The sequence below is a fragment of the Centroberyx gerrardi genome, chromosome 20 (genome assembly GCF_048128805.1).
Source record: "Centroberyx gerrardi isolate f3 chromosome 20, fCenGer3.hap1.cur.20231027, whole genome shotgun sequence".
Lineage (NCBI taxonomy): Eukaryota > Metazoa > Chordata > Actinopteri > Beryciformes > Berycidae > Centroberyx > Centroberyx gerrardi.
This window is the reverse complement of record NC_136016.1, coordinates 3,854,612-3,878,373: the sequence shown is the minus strand read 5'-3', so window position 1 is coordinate 3,878,373 and position 23,762 is coordinate 3,854,612. Positions and strand designations below refer to the sequence as shown.

The following is a 23,762-nucleotide window of genomic DNA, read 5'->3' as shown; positions in this document are numbered from 1 at the left end:
GAGCATTACTGATACACAAATTGATAACATCAAAACCTGTTTGATCATCATTCCATGGCTGTGTTAGTGTTATATAGTGCCAGCTTTTGTGCTGAATGTACTGCTGCAAATCACAAATTACTCAAACCAAAGACGATTTTTTTGCATCCCATTCCAGCTTTTGGAAACCTTTGTCTGCCAGACTGGATCATTGCACAATAGAGCTGAAACGTTGCGTTGCGGAATTAAATTTCCCATTCGTTTTTCACGATTCATTTTCATGATAGAAAATGCATACTGCAGCTAATTCATGCAAGAGCCTTCATAAATCACATCACTACGCATGCGGGAAACAGGAACACCTGTTAAATGAATTGAAAGACATGCATAAGTCTCACAGCATTGTCAGTAGCCTATAGCTTATGAAGGCTGTATTCACACTATTGTGCTGTTGTCAAACTGTCAGTACCTTGTTTTATATGAAAGTCAAGGAGGAGCAGGTGGTTTGATAAAGGCACTAATGAGAAAAGTGTGTTGACAAGTAGGCTACATATTTTTTTTAATCTTTTCTTTTTAAAATGAACAATGCAAATGTACAAAATACAGGCGTCAGTATAACAATGAAGAACATATCACTGCATTGCATTGACGGTTAAATAAAAATGACGCAAAAGTAGTAGAAAGTAATAAACAATTATGCATTAAAAAATCGTGCCTTTCTGTCTAGCCTGTCCAACAGGATTTAAGCGAAGACGGAAGTGAGCCGGAGTGAAACATCTCGCTTCGCCTGGATACTCTCTGGCTCTGACCTTCTCCCACAATCCACCGGGAGAGACAGAAGGCGCCTTCTGCAGTATGCATGCTAGCAGAGGGGAGAAAGACGAGGCCTGGACTGACGTAAAACTATCTAATGCATGAAAATATAAACCCGTTGATCGACTTGGACAAGAAGTCTGTCTTTTCTTACTTTGCGTAACGTTTTTTAGGTTAATTCATGTAGACATGGCTCCTTTCAGCTTAATGACGACTGGTGTTAGCCTGTTGGCCAAGTCCTTCAGTGTCTTGTCGTGCAGAACTACTTTGGCAAGGTAGCTAACCTCAAGTTACTTTACCGTCGGTTGTCGAGAGAGCTAGTCAGCTAGCTTTAACTTGCTGTGTTGTTATTACAGATATTGCAGCTCCTATTGTTATCATCAGAAATAAGATATCTTATTAAACGTGGTTTTGAGAGGTTGATATGGGTCAGTGATGTAGTGGTAAATAAAAAGATGGGTGAACCATGACCTCCAGTCAACCACTGTTGTTAATAAAAATCAGTCACTTTCTGACATTGGTTAACATATGCCTTTTCCCCTTATACTTTTATATGCTTATAATTTTCCCCATTTAGCCTACTAGTTCGACCCTACTTAGTGTGATGTATTCTCTTCATATCAACAGTTTATATCAGATTAAAAAGGTGGTTAACTCTATTCTGCAAATAAAAAGGTGGGTAAACTGAGTTTAGGGGGGTTTACCCTCCATTACATCCCTGGTATAGGTGCTAATTTAATTATTTTGTTGTATTATTGTCAGCGTTTAATGGCTAATCAGCCAACTAAATATAACCACCTCATGGCCTGCCAAATTTCAATCCAGATTAACTTTATTGTTACATGGCTGCCACCGACGTTTGTGTCGTTCAAGTTTGAATGGACAGATTTGCCTGACGTGTTGTGTGAGTCGTATTGGCCTTATTATAGCTATTTGTAATAGAAAAGATAATATTAGCCATAGTCCAGACGGATTCATTACATTGTAACTAATGCACATGTGGAGAGAGCTAGAGAGAGATTGGAATAGAAATCCAATTTCCTTGTACATGTGCATGTCCTCTCTCTCTCATGTCCTTCTCTCTTGTGCTCTCTTATGTGGAGAAATGCTACAACGAATCTATTCAAAAATGTAGCAGTTTAATTTTGCTTTGCTTATCCGCAAATGTACACACCTGGTAGAACATGGCTTCACATCGATTACGATTCGGTAGAGTCTCCTGGTAAATTCGGCATAGAGATGATCCAGTAAGCAGCAGTTAATTTCAATAAAATCAGCCCAAACTGCATTTTGGTGGAAGACGATTGGAGGAATAAGAGGCGAACCAATTCTAAAACTTTTGATTAAAAAAAAAATAAAATGTGCTGCTTGGTGTATTTAAAGTATGCCGAACTGAAGAGTGCCGGCTAATGATTTTGTAGAATGTGTGGAGTTATGTTCTAACAGTTATGTAGTTTTGCTGATAAGCAAGGCACCATAGAATTGCCAGATTTTTGAATGGAGTTTGGTGTGAAGTTCTCTCTATACAAGAGAGCATGAATGCTAGGGTTTTATCTGCATATTAAACACTTAGGTGGCCCACTTCAGTCTACATCTTGAGTATTTATTGTGTGTGTGTGTGTGTGTGTGTGTGTGCTCTAGGTGTACCAGTGTGCTCCCTGCTCCATACCTCAGCACGGTGAAGTGTCTGAGCTCTCAAGCCAGCAGCCCTCCAAAGAGACCTCTGAATGGATACATGAGATTTGTTCAGCAACAGCAGCCCCTCGTTACCAAACAATACCCAGGTAGATTTAAAACATTTGATGCTTTTTTTGATGCTGCTGTTTTTTTATTATGTGTGTCAGTAATGTGTATGTCTAACGACGATTTCCTGACCGTGTTGTACTGATATGGCAGTAATGATAGCTATAATAAAAGATAAGGTAAGATAAAGGATGACAAAACAGTAAAAATACAAAAATTACTCGGAAAACACATTAAAATCACAATAAAATGTAAATGCACAGGAAATACCTGAAGTAGATCTGTCTGAGATTTCTTGGATCTGGAGTCATGAACATGACAGAATCATAATGGTGACGACAATCTTGTTATTGTTTCCCTTCAGAAATCAAATCGGTGGAAATCATCAGGAGGATCGCTCAACAGTGGAGAACGATGAACCCAGAACAAAAACGGGTATTTCCAACATCTACTTCTAAACATTTGCAGTGTAAATGCCATTTGGTGGATGCTTTTATCCAAAATACTTTATTGTACAATGAGTGGATACATTCCTAATATGGATGGCTTCAGTTGGAATCACCTGTTAGTGCCTTGGTCTATCCACTGTTGTTCTTCTTTATTACTTGGTGCCTAGGAATTATGGAATTTGTGTTTATTGACTTATTCTGCTGTTGCACTTAATGCAAGTTCTTCCATTTGTGAGTGCAAGCTCAGTGTTTCAGTCTAATGCTGTGACCAAAGCTTGTGTTAAGCTTTAAGAAACGTCACTGAAGCTCTCTCTCCCCCCTGTAGCCATTTGAGGAGGCGTCTGTTCGGGCCCGGGAGCAGTTCAAAGTGGACCTCCAGCGGTACCAGGCCCAGCTGACCCCGGTACAGCTCCAACAGCAAGCTCTGGAGAAGAGGCAGAGGATGGCCAAAAGGAAGGCCATCCGCAAGAAGAGGGTAAGAGACAGGGAAAGAGAGAGATATGATGATTTTAGACCCAAGATCATTGTCAGGAAAAATGAATCGATGGATTTAAGTGCAGAGGAATTAATCAGTGAGGATTCAGTAACAGTCAGGTGGCTTGACTTCACCCTCTTCATGTCATCGTCTCTCTCTCTTCCCTCTCTGTCTCTCGTTCAGGAGTTGACCAGCCTGGGGAAGCCCAAACGCCCTCGCTCCTCCTTCAACATCTTCATGTCGGAGCACTTTGAGGAGGCCAGAGGAATCAGTATGCAGGTCGGTGACAGCGGCACAGGATCACCACATTTAACACTGGCCATCTGGTTGACGCATTTATCCAAAGTGCCTTACTGTACCAGGAATACACACATTTATAGTAGTGTTTTCCTCCTAAACAAAGTATTGTGGTGCAGATTCCCTGGTCTACAAATCAAGTTGTGTGTGAGAGAAAATCTCAATATTCAGAGTAAATATTAAGCATTTGCATCCCCCTTCTGTGACATTTTTGTGTAGATAGAAAAGTCTACCATATTGTGTAGAGTGTACAATACCTTCCTACAATCATGTAAAGTCTACCTGCCCTTCTACTCACTCTACTGAAAAATTTGAACCTGAATTTAAAAAAACGTTTTTCCGAAGTTGACCAAAAATTGAAGTCAGTTAAGTGTTGGAACCAGTATTTATTTTCCCAGTGATATCCACAACTAAATGTATTGGTTTTCATGTAAATGATTTGTGTGCCTGCCTTGCAAAAAAGAATCTCCATGCCTATGGACAACAAAGATTATTGTATAATATTGCTAATAATAATGATGTTGATGTTGTCATTCAGGCAAAGATGAAGTCACTGATGGAGGACTGGAGAAATCTGTTCAGCCATCAGAGACAGGTTGAACACACAATCACTTATGAATTACTGTATTTCATATAGATTTCCATTGCCGCTGCATGTACATGAAACCAGAAATTCCCCTCAAATCCCCTCTCCTCTCTTTCCGTGTCTCAGGTGTACACACAGCTAGCCGAGGATGACAAGATCCGCTACAAGAACGAGATGAAGTCGTGGGAGGACCACATGGTGGAGATCGGACGAGACGACCTCCTCCGCGAGCAAACGCTGGCCGCCAGGAAAAAAGCTACTGTAAAAAAAACCACGGCGGCCAAGAAAGGCACGAAGAAGGCGAAGCCTAAAGCTAAAGCGGCCAAGAAGGCGTCGGGGACGTCGAAAACAGCCGGGAAAACCATGAAATCTAGCTCAGCAAAGACTGTTAAGGGTACGAAGAAGGCATAAGACGTGTTTATCTACTGAGACGAGAGGAGCTAAAGTGCGTTCGTGACAACTGGAAACGGGAAAGGTTCGGACCCAACGCTGTCCTCTCCTTGTTTTTCCTTCGTAAACTTCCCAGTTGTCATGAACGCGTCTTAGGTTCAACAGGGCAAAACTTTTATTAACATTCAGATGGAAAATTGTGTAGAGCTGGAATGATTCCTTGATGCTTGTTGAAGCCCCTCTCCTGTAAAAATGATTTTCATTCACATCCATTGAAAAAGCTACAGATATACATCCCAGAAATGATATTGACTGGGATTGTACCAGGCAGAGAGATGGAGTGTTTTCAGATTTTTTTGTAGGCACTTGAATGATGCGATAGATGATTGGAGGAGGTCTTCAAAAACAGGCACAGGTTCTGCTTTGTACATTTCTGTCTGCAATGTTTCAAAATAAAAGGTTTCATCGCCCTGAACGTAACCACAGTATACTTGAGGGAATGTAAAGGTTAGAGTTGCCGTCCCAAGAACAACCACGCGGTTCTATGTTTTTTTTTTTTGTATTTCATGCTAAAACGTTGATTGAAAGAGTTTGGATGTTGGATTTTTCAGCAATACAGTTCTCATAAATGCAACCTGACCAAACTCTTTCCATCACTGGCTGTAGTGTTGAGCAGTTGTGCATCGTCGTAGTGCGTCATAAGCTTGTACAGTAGCAACCTCAAACTGTGAAATATTTGTCATTCATTATGGCATAAGTCCGGGCAAAATCCAGTATAATAATACTCTCAGCTGACAGTTTTTGAACACAAGTACTATAAAATTATGCATTGCTCCAATCAAGCTCATATGAGATGTTTTTTTTTGTTGACTGCAATAAAACATTGGCGTTTTTTGTCGATCATAAAAGGATAAGCTTTCTTTCAGAGCGCTTTCATCCAAAGAATTATGTTTTGCTGAGTCGAGTGGCGTATTGGGTCACATCCCCTCTAAATATCAACTGAAAAATACTGTATCTTGTCCAATAAATACACAGCACTTACTAACTGTGAAGTGGAGGTAGGGGAAATGACACCCATGTTTTGACATATTACAGAGGAAATATGTGGATTTGATCAGTTTATGGTTTATCTAAACCGGCAAAAATCTCATTCCATACTTTTTCTCCTTGTTTCTCTTTGTGACACAATAAGGCAAACATCCTTCATGTCAAAGTAAATCTGGCCAGTATCAGCTGTTAATCTTAGTATCAAACTGCATATCATGATTTTTTCAAGTCATGGGTCTTTTGTGAAGTTATGAAGAACACAGTTACAGTATTGACAGTTCCTTTTGCTTCTAGAATGTATTTAGTATAACCAGACTGCATTAAGTACGTATTTTGTATCGTTTTACTGAATAAACATTTACCTACACTTTTCTACAAAATGACCTCTTTATGGTCTCTGTAGTGCAATTAAAACTTTTCTTTTAAAAAATGAGCACTATTGTATACAAAAAATCAACGAAGTTTATAAGAAAGCACACAGTATAAAAGACCAACAAAAAAAGGCAAATCCTATGTACAGACTGATAAATGGGGTCAAGTAGTATATGATAAATACTTATAGTCAATGGAGTATCATGAAAAAAGAGAACACCAGTGTTTGTTTCACTAGTCTAATTAACCTGATAAAAAACAGTTGTAGTAAATTTGTACTTTTTTATGATTGATTGATTGAAAAACTAAAACTAAATTGTGGCTGGACGAATCAGGTTCACGCAAAGAACCAAACCTGACAGCTACACTGAAAATACTACTTGACCCCAGTTTTCTTAATGAAACAGTATAAAAGTTACAAATGCCATTGTATACATTATCAGTGCATTGGCGGTTGCTGTGTAGCAGTCCAAATTTGTTTTGGACAGTATCAGTCTGTGCCAAAATGTGTCTTTACCCCAACACATTACCAACATGGTAAGAGAATAGTCTACAAAATATTGGGACCACAGTCTTAATATTAAGTGGCTGCCACTTTTATCCATGTTTCAATTGTCTCGAGATGTAAAAGATTCTAATTTAACCGTCTCTTTCTGTTCATGTACACCTGCCCTTCATTATTAAAATGGATGTAATAGGTGAAATCAATAAGGGACCACAGTTTTGGTCTGTTTCACTGGGCAAATATGAACGGTCGGTTGAATGCACCTAAAATACAATCATTAGTACTTTGGTTGTTCCTGTGCTTTTCATCCTTGGATAAGAGCCTTTAAATTCAAGACCAGCACAAACATCCACATGGGTCGTCCCAGTATGAGTCATCTGTCCTGATAGCTGGTGTGTTGGAGAGTTGTGGACTGGAGCGTAATGGTCAAGAGGACAGACCAACTTGTGATGGAAAAATATTAGAAAAATATTTTAGACCCATCTCACAATCCTGATAGGCGCTGTGCTGGAGTGTGCAGTATGGATAGTATCTTCTCCTCTCAATGAGAAGTCAGCCATCTATACTTTGTGTCATCAATGCTTATGTAACAGTGTCCAGGGCTTGTCTCTGTGTTCAAGTCAAAGTAGAAATGTCCTTCCTTCCTGTAGAAAAAAGTCTGTAGCTTATGCCTGGGTCGGGTTAGCATGTAGCAGGCAGCAGACAGATTATCGGTGTCCTTGCGGCTGCTTTGTTGGAGCTTCTCGGAGCAGAGCCTGGAAGTCAGGAGACAAGACCAGTTTGTGGTGGACGTTCCCCAACACCGTCATGTCTCCGGTTCGACCGTCAGACAGACGCACAGAAACCAGTTGCTGCAAGGGGAAGGAGAAGATTCAATTTTAATTGTGGCAGGGTGGCCTAGTTGTCAGAATCGCTTTTATTTGGCAAAGTAAAACAAGTGCATAAGAAAGAGATATTATCAGTGTACCATGGTTTCTAACAGTAATGAGTTAGTACTGCAGTAGTCCAGAGTACCACAGTCGGTAACAGTAGTGAGTATCTGGTAGGCAGTAGTCCAGTGTGCTATAGTAATGACTGTCTGGTACTACAGCAGTCCAATGTACTATACGTAGTTGGTTAACAGTAATGACTGTCTAGTACTGCAGTAGTCCAATGTAGCAACATCATATATGCATCATATATGATACACACTCATACACACCTGTAGGAATGAGAATGCGGCTCCCTCAGAAACGTCCATGACAATGTCACCCAGCTTCAGCTCCACCTTGCCTGACTTCCTGATCTGGAGTTTACCCAGAAAGCCCTCTGGGAAGTCGGACAGCACAGGACAGTCCTCCTTAACCACAGACTCCTGGAGAGAGAGAGAGAGAGTGTTACTTTTCAACACAACCGGTTCAGAATAGGGTTTGACCAATATGAGCTTAGCAATTATCTGTCAACAAATCTTGACGACACATTATGTTCTGGTTAAAGTATTGGCCTCTAAAGCAGAAAAGCAACACCAGACGTGTCGCTAACACAGGTGATTGTTCACTGTATTAACTCACTTGTGCTTTTAGATGCGCGGCCCTCTTGTCCTCTGCCTTGCCTTCTTTCTTGCCTGGTTTCTCCGTCGTAGGGCCGACGCCAGAGTCGGCCTTGACAGACGCTCTGCCAGGCATACAGTCAGGCAGCTGGATGAAGAACAGCTCCTCCCCACCCGACAGGCTCAGATCCTGGAAGAGTTGGACCAGCGACGGCTGCTCTGGCCTGGGCAGCTCCGCCGCGCTCTGGACCCCTCTACCTGGAGGTACGGAGGACGGCGTCCTGAAGAGTGGAGGGTCCTCTTTACCTGCCAGAACGACAACAAAAACACCTTTTCACCTGGCAGAAACAGGTATTCATGCCTTGCAGCAGCCTCATTAATAACCACGTAATATAACCATGTTAATATAATGACAATAATATAAAAGATCAACTTTAGCAAGAGGTGAGGTTCTTACATGTTGTGGTTGTCAATGCTTCTGTCCTTATGAAGCTGCTGGACTGACACAGAGGTAGCTGAATGGGTCTCAGTTTGGCATCGTTCCTCAGACCTGGGTCATCTATAAACTGTAGTTGGGAAGACAAAATATCAATTATTAAACTCAAATGAGCTGATCATTATTATTATTTTTATTAACAGTAGTACTAGTACTAGTATTGTTGTTGGTGTTGTTTATAATAATAATCATCATCATCATCAGCATCATCATCATCATTTTTAAAGCACTGTTCAAGACAAAGTTACAAAGTGCAATAGAGGAAAGTTAACAAAATTAAAGGGGCAATGAGTATAACGAAGCATTATGCCACTGTTTGTGGAATGAGATTTTAGACAAATAATTGAGGTAACCCTTTAAATTACAGGCCATTAATTACGCAGTAATGACTGGCAATAACTAAGTAATATCCAAGTAAAATAGATATAGCATGGTCATAGAATGACTGCTCTAAAACTAACTAGGTGTGAAGCGCGTTCAGTGTGTAAATGTGATGTCAAGGTATAGCAGACAGCAGTAAGTACTCACATCATCTCGCTGCAGTTTACTGAGTATCTCGTCCTCATCCTCCTCTGATTCTCTCCTCTCCTTCTTAACAAATTTACATACAGGGGAGGCTGTGGAGTCACACACATCTGTAGCACCACGCCAGGCTGGGAGGGGAGGAGAGGAGAGTGACTGAGTTAATTGATTCATTCATTTGTTTATTTATTGGTGGAACGGGTGGTGAAAGGAGGATGGGAGAGAGAAGATAAACGAAACTGAAATGACACTTTTCAACAATCCGTCACAATGATGAAAAGATTAGAACTGAATATGAAAAAGTCAAAAACTCCAATCTGCATGTTACCATCTCACTGAAGACAGAAAAGAAAAGAACAGTAATGTGTGAACCTGTTTTGCGTATGGAGTCGGCGGGACCCTGCTCGAAGATGGAGTGAGACTGGATGGTCTGAGGCCTCTCTCTCCTCCTCCCTCTGTTCTCTCTTTTCCTCTCCTCCCGCTCTCTTCTCTCCTTCTTCGGTGCCATGTGGATCTCCTCCCGTAACCTGGAAAAGAACCGAATATGACAAAGTTTATGCTCAATGAAAAAAACCTATAGCAGGCTAAAATGTGCGATGTTAAAAACACACATAAAACATGACAATTGCCTTATTGACAGTCACTCACTCATCCTTGCTTTTCCTCACAGCTTTGATGTTTGGCTCAAAGGTTTTCTGTCAGGGAGAAAAAAGTGGGGAGCCCACAATACATGTTGTCACATTTCTGTATTGCGATATATTGAATTTCGATATACGTTCCATCCCTATTGAATAGGCTACTGGCACAAAACATCAATTACCTTTGATTTTTTGAAGGCTCCCAGCGTCAGGTCCCTGGATCTGAGGGAGGTCAGTCTTCCAGGTGGAGGGGGGGAGGACAGGCCCCTGGACCGGCCCGGGAGCCCTCTGCCCGGGGGAAAACTCAGCCCGCCACCGCTGCTGAGGCCAGAGGACCCGGGAACACAGTCCGCATCCCCCGAGTCGGTCATTTTGTGGTATGCTGAATTATTAGTTTGGAGATTGGGCAATTCCTTGGACCAAAACATCCGAAATCAGAGGGGGGGGGAGTGTCCCAAATCTACCACTGTCACGTCAGCCAGAATTAAGACAACACCAACAACATAGCATAATGTTGTTTTTTCGGCTATAGCTTCACACATGTATATAGTGGAATAACTACATTGAGTAGTTTGATACATTTGTTGTGCACATGAACAAAACCTTGGGACAAACTTTATGCTTTTATTTTGAAGGTAAGATCATTCTGTCTAGTGAGCTAGCTTGACGCGCGACTCCCGAATCTCACTATTCTCCTCCACTCGTTCTCTCTCCCTCTCTCTCTCTCTCTCACACACACACACACACACACACACACACACACACACACACTTTAAACTACAACCGAATTACAGTCTTTTAACAGTCTATGACTCAAGCCCACGACGAAAACGCTAAACCAAGCTACAGGTCGTTGAAAGCCAGTAAATTTTTAAAAACAGAGCTTCTTACCCTCCATTTTGTTTACACTCATAATACCAGAGGAGGCTGCGGCAGAAAAACACACAGCTGACCAAAGTGTGGATAGTTGAGACAAAAATATCCTATCTTCTTCATAACACGAAATGGTATTTATATTTCGCTCCCAGGCACTGCCTTGTAGCCTTAACAAAGGCCGCATACAAATACGTTTCCGTACATCCTTGACAGGTCTTCTTGTTCGTTTAGTTTCCTGGTGCTGTGAATTGAAAACACACGCACACTGCGTCGAGCTAAAACGTTAGAAAACGTTACAATATCAAATGAATGAGGTTGTATCAATAATTCCGATTTGGTGCCTGTTTTATTTGTCCAGTCTAAATGGATAATTCCCTCCGTGTTGTGCTGCTTTTGTTGTTGTTCTATATGCTGTATGGTCTGTAGCCGCATGGGGGCGATGTTTGTCTTGATTTTGTTAATAAGACTGTGTGTGTGTGTGTGTGTGTGTGTGTGGTTGGGGAGGGGACTTGCAAGAGGACTTCAAGCCATACAATAGACAGTAAACTATACATATTCGAGTCCAATGCATCTTCTCAGTACCTTATTCACTAGCTTTTTGAATTGACTGCAATCTTTATTTTCAGAGCACAATCAATGTCTTATGTCTCTCTTAACTGCAGTAGCATGACTGACACTGGCCTCATGCACACAATATGAGACAAATAATATGAGACTATTATCTCGCCTATCTCACAACCAACCTCTGCAGACATGCCTCCATTTAATGTTTGTATTTAGATAAGATGACATAAGATAAAACTTTGACATGGGATATTGGGATATTATATATAGCCTATATTATCTTTTCTACTCGTGAACAGAGGACAACTGCACTTTTATAACTACCCTGTAATGACAGTGTGTGTGTGTGTGTGTGTGTGTGTGAGAGAGAGAGAGAGAGAGAGAGAGTTTTTGTTTTTGAGTTATGTTAAGTTATGGCAGCCTGCTGGATGAGGTTTGGACTTAGTATTATCTCAAACCAGGAGACGTGGATACTATACAGGTTTTTATTCAATGCCAGTGTCATTCAGTTTATCCATGTTGTATTTGCCGAATACAATTCCACCTTTTTAGGCTGACATAAAGCTTTATGACAGAAATCCATACTATACATTCATACTAAGTAGTATCAAACTGATGTTAGTTATATGAAGATAGGGTCATTTAAGGAAAAGTCACAAATTTATGCTTTTATAATTAATTTCTGGTTATATTGGTGGTCATTTGGCTCATGATGCTCACCAACTGAGGTGCCATATAGTTTACCCACCTTTTGATTTACCATTATATCACTGGGGGTCATATACTCTTCCATATGATACATGGTCAACTGGTGGTGCTAGAGGCTCTCACAATGCCCAGCTAAAAGCATAGCACATAAATATATACTGAGCAAGTAAATGTGCATATATCTCATATTCCAGCTCTAGTGATACAGGTAGACAGGTATACAGGAGAAGCATAGTTAATAGATATTAGGTTTGCCGCACACTAACTCATAGACCGGTTTGTCTTAGTTCATTTCACATTTCAGCAAGTAGAAACAACGGAGCAATAAAAACGCGTTTTACATCCCTGCTTCACCTCTCGTGCTGATAATGTAATTCTTTTCCATAATTAGTTTGGCCAAAGCAGATAGGAAGAAAAAATCAGCTCTTTTGAGTTTTCATGATTGGTTTTTCATGAAGGAATATTTTTTTTTCTTTCTAACCGCATTATAGTAGTGGAGTAACAATAACTTGAATTCTCCACCATGTAGACACATTAAATCATAAGCAAGTAAGACTCTAAAAGGCAACATCTCAAGTTTCTTTTCATACCAACTTTCTATTGGCATTAACCAATAAGTTCTCCTCCATCACTTACAGTGAACATACTGTAATTTGCTGCTCATGAACTGCTGCCTTTTGTTAGTGTAAGATAATAAAAACATTGTCTGTCCAAATTATCAAAAACTGGCTTGCGTCATGTTCTTCTCTTCTTCATCAACACCAGGTTTCATAACTGGGGAAAGAGAAAGAAAGATTTTACCAAAAACATAGAAATTAAAGGAGTAAGGGTTGCTGGGAGACCTGGCAATGATTAGCTTAAAAGTGTCATGTTTTGATGATAACATTATTATCAATCATATAATCATATTATTCACCTCATGATGCCTTGGTCCTTTTACACATGATGCAGGTAGTGGTCACTATGAACACTAGTACAAGAAACCCAGCCAGTACTGACAGGCCGACAAGCACCTCCAACTGGATATTCCTCTCTGGAACAGCAGACAGATAACAGGCAGATGAGACAGACAACCAGGCAGCAAGGCAAGTAAAAAGTCAACCAAACACCAGACTAAAAAACAAAAAGGGTTACTCACAGAAAGACAGACATAAGACAAAGAGGCTGGTGCATACACAGATTTTACAAACGACACCAGAGAAGATAGGGTCACTAGACTTGCTTGAATATGTACAGACATGGACCAAACAACCTTTTACCTGTTGATAAGAAATGACTTTACAGCTGCTAGATGGTGTAATATACCGTGTTATGAGGTGATTACAATCACCTGATGACTAGATTGGGATCTCTTATCTAGACAGTAAACCCAAATCAGTTCATCCACCTTTTTAGGTTGACATAAACCGTAATGGCACAGAATAATGTTTTTCTGGGAAAAAACAAACAATTGATTTGTAGTTATATTGGTGGTGGTTTGCCTTGTGATGATCACTGGAAGTCATAGTTTACCCACCTTTATATTTACAGCTACATCAACACCACATTCTTCCACCTTTTAGAGCCCTAGGTACATGGAAGGAAGAAGCCTAGGTACACAAGCTGAAGTTGGGTGTTTGGGTGCTTGATGTAATGGTCATAATTAAGCTACTTTAAGCTTTTTTGATGATATAATTCTGTTTCTTAACTGCTGAACAGGCTGTTTCAAGCCAGCATGGTCAGCCATCCCTTTAGCCTAATGTTGTTGAGACCAATAATATGCTTGGAAATGACTCGGTAACAAAATCAAAAACAAATCTGTGATGGAAGCAGCCCATTTGATAACCGTGATGATATACCTGCTCTCTCCCCTTTTACTGTAACATCCTAGCTAGGTTTCTATATAGGTGCTCTCCCAAAATAGCAATCCTATCGTATCATATCGCATGGCATCAAATCACATCGCATTGCATCGCATCGTAGCGTACCGTATCGTACCGTATCGTATCGTGTTGTATATTGGTTAATCAATAAGAATTTGCACTACTGTTCAGCCCTAACAGTAAGTTGCACTGCAGACTAAAAAATAAAATGACATCTGAAATAATCACAGTAGATATCTTACTATCATTGTCTCCTCCTGTGTCTTTCTTAGGGACCAGCATGTGCTTGGTTTTGTCCAAATGTCCATCATTGACCTCTGGGTTTATCCCCAGTAGATGGCACATCATTGGGTACACATCGACCATCTCAAAGGGCCCCACCATCAGGTTTTTCTGAAAGTCAGGCCCCACTGCCCTGAAGATGGCCTTCATGTCCATCACTTCGTTGTCAAAGCCATGGTCTCCTTTGTTGTTCTGCAGTGGGAATGACTATACAGCCACAGAAACCAAAGATTTATTAGCAAGATGTGTGATATGAGGTATATCAGGATACAGTATCATGTAATAATTTACTTGTAAGTTATCTGGAGGGACAAAGGGCAATCAAGACATCAGAAGTCTTGATTGCCGTCTGAACGGTACTTTCTGCTTTAAATTTGTCTAAAGGTCACATCTGAAGAGGACCCAGTGGGATCTGAAACACCGGCAGTGCTGGTGCCATGCTCTGCACTTTAAGTTTACCCATTGAACTAGAGAATCACCATTCTGTTACCACATTTGATCTAGGTCTTATTCTTAATAATCAAAATATTACCTTTAAAGTCTCAATCTGTAATTTTCTTAGTATGTCAATTATGGGTATAACCTAGATTCTCAAAGAGTGTGACTTGCAGATGGAAAATAAAATGAACTTTCTCACCCAACTGATAATAAATGTACTTGACCTGATTGTGCACACTCTCACCCCACTAATAACGTATCCAGGGTCAGCGATGAGGATGAGGGGCAGGAGGCGAGGGTGGTTACTGTAGTGCAGTCTTGCTGGCATCTCCTCCTTTTTATACATATGGAGGTGGGGGTGGCCTCCCTTCAGAGCCTGATACACCTTCTCCAGCATCCCTTCTTTGGGAAGCAGCATCCCAAAAGGACCATAATCCAGCAGCTGGAACTTGATATCTCTGAAGCTGAAGTCAGGGATCCTGGAGAGGATGATCTTTTCAGTCATTCCAGTCTGTAGCACTGCGGTCATCCCGTGGTCAGCAGTGATGATAATGTTGAGTCGGTCAGTGAGGCCGTGGTCTTGGATCTTGTCCCGGATGTAGCCCACAGTGCGGTCCACTTGCTGGACCATCTCCCGGAGTTCCGGGGAATCCGGTCCATATTTGTGCCCGGCCGTGTCTGGCTCTCCAAAGTACAGGGAGACAAAGTCCAGGTCCTGTTGGTGGAACCACTCTCCAATCACCTTGTCGATGTTCAGCCTCCAGTCTGTCTCGTTTGCATGGTCGTAGAAAGGAGGCTCCACTTGCCTCACCTCCACAGTCTGTCCTTTGTAGGTGGCTGCTGTGCCAGGGAAGTGGAGGGAGCCTGCCTTTAGACCCTGGGAGAGGATGAAGCACAAACTGCTATGTAAACATTTTTGAAGAGAAGGCAATCACCAACAACATGCCAAAATGCACCCAAAATGTTAGATCCCATATAGTCTTTAATAAATAGGTAGATTAGATTGTAGGCTACTGACAGAAATACAGACAGACAGATGGACGGACAGACAGACAGACAGATACATAGCTAGAGCACCTGTCTCTGTGCTGTTATCCAGATGGGCAAGCTGCCATTGTCCCAGTAGGAATCAACAAACTGAGTCATATAGTACTGCTTCTTCTCCTGAGTGGTGGTGTTGAACCACATGTTGTGGATTACCCCATGATTCTCAATGTACCGTCCTGATGAATAGGGGAAAAATAAAAGAAAATAACCACATCAGACTTGAGTGGAGTACATTTGAGTATTTTTAGACTATTTTACAATCAGAATTGATGTTATTGGCCACGCCATGGTAACAGGCATCAATCTTTGTCAGAATGTCAACATTACTATGCAGAAGGTATCCAATTAAATTGCATTCAGAGCTTGTCACTCACTCTGTTCAGTCTCACGTCTTAAACGATAAGACTGACCACCGCTGCTTTCTGCAAACTAGTCCACTGCTCCTGCTCCATCTCCCTTGTCTATTTGCAAAACCTTCATTGTGTCTTTTAAAATGGCAAAGGTGTCAGGGTGGAGACAATCAAAACATAGTGCGTAGTGACTCTTGAAATTGATTATTGAAGTCCTAGAATAAATTAAATATGCATTTTATATTGATGGACGAATAAATCCATCCATCCATTTTCATGCCAATTATCTGGCTCAGGGGCATCAGGGCAAGCAACACTGATCTGCTGCAGATGTTCTTTTCCCCAGCAACTTCCTCCAGTTCCTCCTGAGGGATCCCAATGATCCCAGTCCAGCTGGGAGATGTCGTCCCTCCAGCTCCTCTTTCCAGTCCAGCTGGGAGATATAGTCCCTCCAGCTCCTCCTCGCAGTCCAGCTGGGAGATGTAGTCCCTCCAGCTCGTCCTCCCAGGCCAGCTGGGAGATGTATTTCCTCCATTGCATCCTGGGTCTGCCCTGGGATCTGCTCCCAGTTGGCTGAGCCGGGTGGCATCCTTACCAGGTGCCCATAGCATTGCAACTGACTCCTCTCAATAAGGAGGAGCAGCAGCTCTACTCTGAGGTCCTCCCAGATCGCCAAGCTCCTCACCCTGTCATGAGTCAGAGCCTGGCCACCCTGAAGAGAAAGCTCACTATGGCCTAATTTCAAGAACTTTGCTTTGTGACTCAGCTCTCTCTTTAGCAGCATGATCCAATACAATGCCTACATTACTACAGCTGCTGCATCTAAGCGGCGGTCAATCTCACAATCTCCCTTTTACTCTCACTCATGAATAAGACCTTGAGATACCTACACTACTCCACTTAGAGCAGCTGCTTACACCCCACATGAAGGGGACAGGCCACTATTTTCCGGGAGAGAACCATAGCCTCAGACTTGGAGGTGCTGAACCTCATCCTGACCGTGGCACTCTCACCTGCAAACTGCTCCAGTGCACATCAGAGAACATAGTCCGATGAAGCCACAAGGATGACATCATCCACAACAGGTGCTGAATCTTATCCCGACTGCAACAAACCACAGTCATAGGCTTTTTTCAAATTGACAAAACGAATGTAGACAGGATTGCCTTAGGTGAGGGTGTGCTCTCTAGGTTTGAAAATTAGTTGTGATTACGGGTCGTACTCATTAACTAGTATTTAGAATTGATTAGGATATCAATCATCAATTTCTTCCATAAAACAGTTCAATCGGGGCACCACCCATTTAACCTGGGAAATTATTTTTTGAAATCAAGTTGACTTCAAATAATCTCAAATGATTGCACTTCTGAATGTATTCTGAAGGTACGAGCTAGAAACATGTCCACACAGAAGAGCCAAAGGAATATTTCACACACATTTATTGACTACACACTACTAAAAAAAGCACAAAATAAATTGATGAAATGACAGAAAGCCATGTCTGATGGCAAACAACTCAGGCATGCAGGGTTGAGTAGGGAAGGAGAGGAGAGCAAGGGGAGACTGGTAGGCCTATATAAGCCTATATAAGACATTATTCAAGTCACATTCAAGTCAACTGATTCTTCCGATATGAGCGCTACTGAGTCAGGTTATGCTTACTGAAGATCGCGTGGCTTGAGTCCATTCTGTTTCTGTAGACTTGAGGCATTAGTTGAACTTGGTTGTGCCTTTGATGAGAGGCTGCAGCTTGTGATTTTTGTGTCCTTTGACAGCTGGCCTAGTGGCCGCTATTGGAACTCCTTGAATTGAAGTTGAAGATCGTATATTGGTGGAAGGTAAGGCGTCAGGGGGTCAAGTCTCTGACTCCAAGTTGTTCTCATTGGTAAAGTCAAATTCACAGGCAGGTTCTAGTCCTGCATTCACACTCTGAAGGCTAATTTATGGCTCAACGTCAAGATGTCACCGCAGCTACAGTGCAGGTGTCTATGGCAGTGCGAGCATTTATAGTTCTGTGCGTAGACCATCGAAATGCTAGATGGCAGTGTTGTGCTTTGTTAGCACAGAAGTAATAACAACAGAAATAGTTGAGTTTCTCTGAAACCCATGTTCTGGGATATTTCTCGCCATGAATTCATTGGCCAGAGTCTCTTTTCTAGCACCTTGGCCTAGGCTTTCCCTGGTAGGCTGAGCAGTGTGATCCCTCGATAGCTGGAACACACCGCTGTGTAAAAGATGGGTGCCACCACTCCTGTCTGCCAGTCCAAAATGATTGTGCATGAAATCCAAACAATTTTGAAGTATGTCAGCCGCAACACCTCACTGATATCCAGAGCCTTTACAATTTTGGGACGGATCTCGTCCACCCATGGCATCTGCACTACTTCCCACTGTCTGATAACCTCAGTGACCTCTCTGCCAACGAGATGGGATCAGACCCTACAGCAGTGGTTCTCAATCCTGGTTCTTGAGACCTAGAATACTGCTGGTTTCCATCAGTGTTGGAAATTAACTTTTTCTTCCACCAGCCAAAGTGGCTGGTGGAAGAAAAAGTTCTAAATTCTACCAGCCACTCATATTTTTTACCAGCCACCATTTTGTAATCGCACTTTTGTGTGTAACTAATTTTGTGTAACGTTTGTCTTGCTTTGAAAAAACAAGATAACAAGTATTAATTTAATATATATTCACCTATGGTTATCCATTTTTAATTCTCTCTCCCTCACACCACACACACTTCAAATGCACAAAAACAAAATACAGACACCCAAACAGCGGTGCACTGTAGATCCATTTTAAGTCAGAACCTTAACAGTCTTTTAACATCAAACTTTAACAAACTCATAACAATCTACCACACACACACACACACACACACACTAGTTTGAGCCCCAGTGGCCTGACTTCGCTCACAATGCTGACAGACCGGCCACAATGTGACACAGGCTGGTTCAGTGGCAGACAGGTAGACTAACAGAGACAGACTGCTGTGGTCTGCTTAGGCACATGGAGCCTTTTAATCAGAATAGCAGCCCAATCAGAATAAAAATGCCTCATATAAACGCTTCAATCAGAATAAACTGGCCGATCTGAATGAAATTTCATTCCGTTTGAGAGGGGTGGTTTAACCCTTTCATAATCCGGTCGAAAAATTTCGTCATGTAAACACTCATTCCGATCACTTTATCTCGCCACATGCTCGCGCATTTAACGCAAGTAACGTCAATTACGTTACCCTATTTTTCCGGGAGGATTCGAATGGATGTGCTTGTTATTAACCCCGGGGCGCTCGGGCTTGATGTGGGCGGTGCAGCCCGTTTTTATATCAAGTCCTCTCCGGGCCAGTTTCGGGTTACGCGGTGAAAATTACAAATGGACCCAATCATTGCGGGGGCAAAACAAAACGTCTTTTTCTGACACTTATGGAGTCGTATGTTGTGATAAAACTGTTGCTTCATCAGAAAGAACAGCAGTAAATAAATAACGCAGGTCCATCTTTTAAAAACATAAGCCCGTGTTAAGTGGTTCGGTGTTTTGCGCATGTCAGAAACTTTTATTCTGATTACATACTGTGGAGCATGTAAACGCACATCTCAATGCGATCGTTATATTTAGCGCTCATGTAAACACTTGCGTGACAATCTTCCTTCGGAATGATTTCATTCAGAATGAAAAACAAAAAGTCTCATACCGCAGCTACTGTCTCTCTCTCCGCGTGTTGCCAACAGTGGGAGCAAAACACTGACTAGTCTCATCGAAAACTAGCCAGTCACGTAACTCCCCACTGTCGGCTCTTCTCCACTTCTCATTAAAAATAATCGCCTTTTAACTTTTGGTTCGAGAGTTGTTGTCTCCTCTTGCGTAGGTGTACTTACATCAGCCGCTCTCTTTACACCCGCAATGTAACGCCACATTGTTGTTTAAATAACATTAGTCCTTCATATTTCTTTCTTCTTCTTCTGATGCAATTTGCGGCAGACTAGACGCAGCTTTGAATTTGAATTTCACGTCTAATCAAATTGGCGGTCAGTGGCCCGAACCTTACTCTGATTGGTCGAGACTCGAGATGCAGAAGGAGACGTAGCTAACCGGCCACCGTGGCTGGTAGGTTGATCAAAGTTACCGGCCACTTCAGAAATTCACCAGCATTTGGCCGGTGGCCGGTGCTAATTTCCAACACTGGTTTCCATCCTACCAGGAAGTTAATTACATTCACCTGATGTCCCAGGTCTAAATCAGTCCGTGATTAGATGACTAGAATGAAAACCAGCAGGGCTCTGGGTACCACAAGGACCAGGATTGAGAACTACTGCTCTCCAGCACTGCCTTCTGAACAGAAGGCATGTCTGTCAGGTTTAGGAGCTCCTGAAAGTGTTCCTTTCACCTTTCTACAATATCACCAGTTGAGGCCAACATTTCCTTGCCCTTGCAGAGAATGCCCTGGGTGATGTACTGCCTTCCCCTCTTGAGTCACCAAATGGTTTGCTAGAATGTCTTTGAGGCCAACTGAACATCATTCTCCATAGCCAAACTCTTCCTACACCTGGGCTTTCACCTCTGTGACTGCAGCAGCTCCAGCCTTTTGGCGTGCTGGTACCTCTCTGCTGAATCTCAACTTAACAACAGCCCCCTTCTTGGATTGGAGAAGCCCATTTGGAGGGGAAAGTTGAAATCATTCAAATAATCTTCCACCAAGCTTACCCAGCAAACCCTCACTACATGGTTAGGTTTACCAGGTCTGTCTGGCAGCCTCCCCTGCCCTCTGATCCAACTCACCAGATGGTGATAAGTTGACAGCTCGGTCCTCTCTTCACCCAAGTGTCCAGAACATGGCCTCAGGTCTCATGAAACAACTACAAAGTCTTCAACCTTTGGCTCAAAGCACTCTTGTGCCAAGTACACGTATGGGCCTCCATGTGGTCGTTTGTCATGAATAATCCATGGCTAGCACAGAAGTTTAATAACAATGTATTTCTCGGTTTCAGATCAGGTAGGCCATTCCTCCCAATCATGCCCCTTCACATTTCCCAGTTTTTGCCAAAGTGAGCAATGAAGTTTCCCAGTAGAAGGAGTCCATCGGTGGAGCCTTCTCCAGCATCCCACCCACCATCTCCAAGAAGGTTGCGTACTCTCAACTGCAGTTAGGTGCACATGCACAAACAACAGTCAATTTCCCTTTCAACTCATAGTCACATTGAGGCGCCATTCTTGTCCTGTGGGAAAAAGTCCTGAAATGCAGCAGTCAGCAAGAGACTTATGAGTATCCCCACCGCTGCCTGGCACCTCTCACCCAGACAACTCCTGAGTAGGTGAGAGACCACCCCCTATCAAGGAGTTTGGCTGGTTCCACTGGCGACACTGTGTGTGGAGGCGAGCCAGACTATAACTAGGTGACATTTCTTAACCTCCCGCACGCACCAGCACAGGTCCGCCCCCACCCCCAGGGAAGTTACATTCCACAATCTGAGAGGCAGTTTCCTTTGCCAAGGTGTATCAGGTCTAAGCCTGCCCCTGCCCTATGCCCAACAGACATTGCACCAAAGCTCTACCCTTCACTTTGTGTGAGGTAGTGAGGTTGTAAGGCAGCGGCCCCACACTCCTTCTTTGGGCTGAGCACTACTCCCAGGTCTGGCTCGAAGACTGGGCCGCAGTATCGCTGTTCCAGGGATTGGAAGGCACTGCCTTCCAATGAGGAGCGATGCAGATTTGCCTTGTTTTCTTTGGACTAGGTTTCGCTATCATTTGTTAGCCACAGTTTACATTGGGTGTCTTTATTATTATGTTGAGCTAGTGCCTACATTGAGTGCAAAACACCAAACAAGGATCTTGAGGATTGTCACTTCACGCCCTCTCACATGCTTGTCAAATCAACACAAAAATCAGTGCAACTGTTCAAAGTGACCCTCTCTCAATTCAGTCACCTACAGTACTTGACTACAGTATCACTAATTTAAACCACAAAGACATGACCACTGGGAATACTACAGCCTTTAAACATATTTTGACTCCAAGTATGAATCAAAATCGAATACATCCAGATTTTCTCTTACACGATCAATTAGGATTTTGTGATCAATGGTGTCAAAAATGGCACTAAAATAAAGTTCAAGTTCATTCATTTGTATAGCCCTTTATCACAAGCATGTCTCAAAGGGCTTTACAGAGAACAAGCCTACCTAGAAATATTTATTTTCCCTTTGTGGGAAGACAGGCTTAAAGTATCAAATGTAATAAATAATAGTAATAGTAATAAATGTAAATAGTAATAAATGTACATGAAAATTATATTTGTATGTTTACCTCAAATTGATGACTGTGTTATTTCTTATTTTGTCTGTTTTTGTTACCTGTGAGCAAGGTGAAGTGAGAAGGGCTGGTGATGGTGAGGAAGGGTGGCGTGACGTAGGCTGCCTTCACCCCATCCTGGGCCATCCTGTCCAGGTTAGGGGTTTCCACGTCTCGGTCGTAGTCCCAGCGGAAGCCGTCGAAGGAGATGAGCAGCAGCTTGTTCCTGGAAGATCCAGTGAAGACCGACCCCAGCCCAGAAACAGAGTCCTGCCATGGGGCAGCGGCAGAGGGAGAGCTGGCCAGGAGGCAGACCAGAACCAGACCGAGCAGCAGCATGACTGGGGCTTCAGATCTAATTGATTTAATTGAAAATCCACTGATTTCCAACTTTCTTTGACTTTTTCCGCCAGTGTCTACTTTCTCTCTGATTTAATCACTACCGTTTTTATTTGGCTGACTACAATCCTTAATCTCAGAAGAGAAGCCCTCATTGCTCCGCTCTCTTAACTGTGACGATATGACTGACACTGGCATCATGCACACAGTATGAGACAAATAATGTGAGACTATATCTCTTATATCTTACAATCTCAGTGGATACACCCCTTATTAATGTTTGTACTTAATATGGGATATTGGCCTGCGCTTATCTGCTCATGAACAGAACACAACTTTTATACTTTTATAACTACTCCATATTGATTGCGTGGATAGAGAGAGAGTGTTTTTGTGGGTGTGAAAGAGCAGAGAGAGAGAGAGAGAGAGAGAGAGAGAGAGTGTGTTGCTGAACTTTCTGAACTTACAGGAGGGAAGGCTGGGGCTTATGAAAAAAGTAATAACTTAAAACCAAGAGGTTGTTCTCTTAAACAGGGTTTCTGCAGGTTTCAACAAGTTAAATTTAAGACTTTTTAAGACCATTATGAATGCAATTTAAGACCTATTTCACGTCCATACTGGCAAAAAAAGTACAAAGGATATGAGCATTTTTAACAATAAATAAATAAATATATAACAATAAATATTGGGGCAGCAGGATGGACTAGTAGTTAAAGACACCATCCTTAAACCAGATGATTTGTGCCCCATGTCAGCAAAAAACCAAAGTGTCCGTGAGCAAGTCAGTGAATCCCTAGCAGCTCACACACATATACAGTTATTTATTATATGTATTGTTTATTGCATTATAGGATATTATAGATCCGTGTGTAAAGTCCAGAGCACCTCCGCTTTTAATGTTGGCGTAGATCCAAACGCTGTCCGGAGGTCGCTTACCGGAGTTGCAGGAGTTGCATCTGGACTTTGATGCTCCAGAATATTGGGTGATGGCAGGCGTTTGCTGCTGGCTTTTTACGGTGGCTTTATGTTTTGTTTTTTTACTCTAATGCCTTTATACCCATCGTTCCTAATTTCAGCGTTTTCTTGCACAAGGTGCAGCGGGCTTCAAATGTGTTTTCAACCGGCTTCAACCAAGCACTAAATTGGCTGTTCTCGAGCCAGATCTCGTTGA

At 42.3% G+C, this 23,762-nt stretch overlaps 3 protein-coding genes across 3 annotated transcripts; 1 reads left to right on the top strand and 2 right to left on the bottom strand.

Moving 5' to 3' along the window:
- The first annotated feature begins 795 nt into the window (after positions 1 to 795).
- tfam (transcription factor A, mitochondrial) lies at positions 796 to 6,098 on the top strand. The gene is made up of 7 exons (XM_071924691.2): positions 796 to 1,067; positions 2,434 to 2,576; positions 2,900 to 2,970; positions 3,310 to 3,459; positions 3,643 to 3,738; positions 4,295 to 4,351; positions 4,469 to 6,098. The coding sequence occupies exons 1-7, from the start codon at positions 982 to 984 to the stop codon at positions 4,751 to 4,753; spliced, it is 888 nt and encodes a 295-aa protein (XP_071780792.2). The 5' UTR covers positions 796 to 981; the 3' UTR covers positions 4,754 to 6,098.
- LOC139931247 (DNA-directed RNA polymerase III subunit RPC4) lies at positions 5,946 to 11,105 on the bottom strand. The gene is made up of 9 exons (XM_071924696.2): positions 10,732 to 11,105; positions 10,023 to 10,253; positions 9,851 to 9,897; positions 9,575 to 9,729; positions 9,209 to 9,333; positions 8,642 to 8,750; positions 8,207 to 8,490; positions 7,858 to 8,010; positions 5,946 to 7,507 (listed from the first exon to the last, which is right to left on the bottom strand). Exons 2-9 carry the CDS (start codon positions 10,209 to 10,211, stop codon positions 7,364 to 7,366), a joined length of 1,206 nt encoding a protein of 401 aa, XP_071780797.1. The 5' UTR covers positions 10,212 to 10,253; positions 10,732 to 11,105; the 3' UTR covers positions 5,946 to 7,363.
- Positions 10,273 to 22,591, bottom strand: LOC139931244 (ectonucleotide pyrophosphatase/phosphodiesterase family member 7-like). The gene is made up of 6 exons (XM_071924693.2): positions 22,315 to 22,591; positions 15,648 to 15,793; positions 14,815 to 15,447; positions 14,126 to 14,339; positions 12,931 to 13,036; positions 10,273 to 10,566 (listed from the first exon to the last, which is right to left on the bottom strand). Exons 1-6 carry the CDS (start codon positions 22,589 to 22,591, stop codon positions 10,491 to 10,493), a joined length of 1,452 nt encoding a protein of 483 aa, XP_071780794.2. The 3' UTR covers positions 10,273 to 10,490.
- Between the last annotated feature and the right edge of the window lie 1,171 nt (positions 22,592 to 23,762).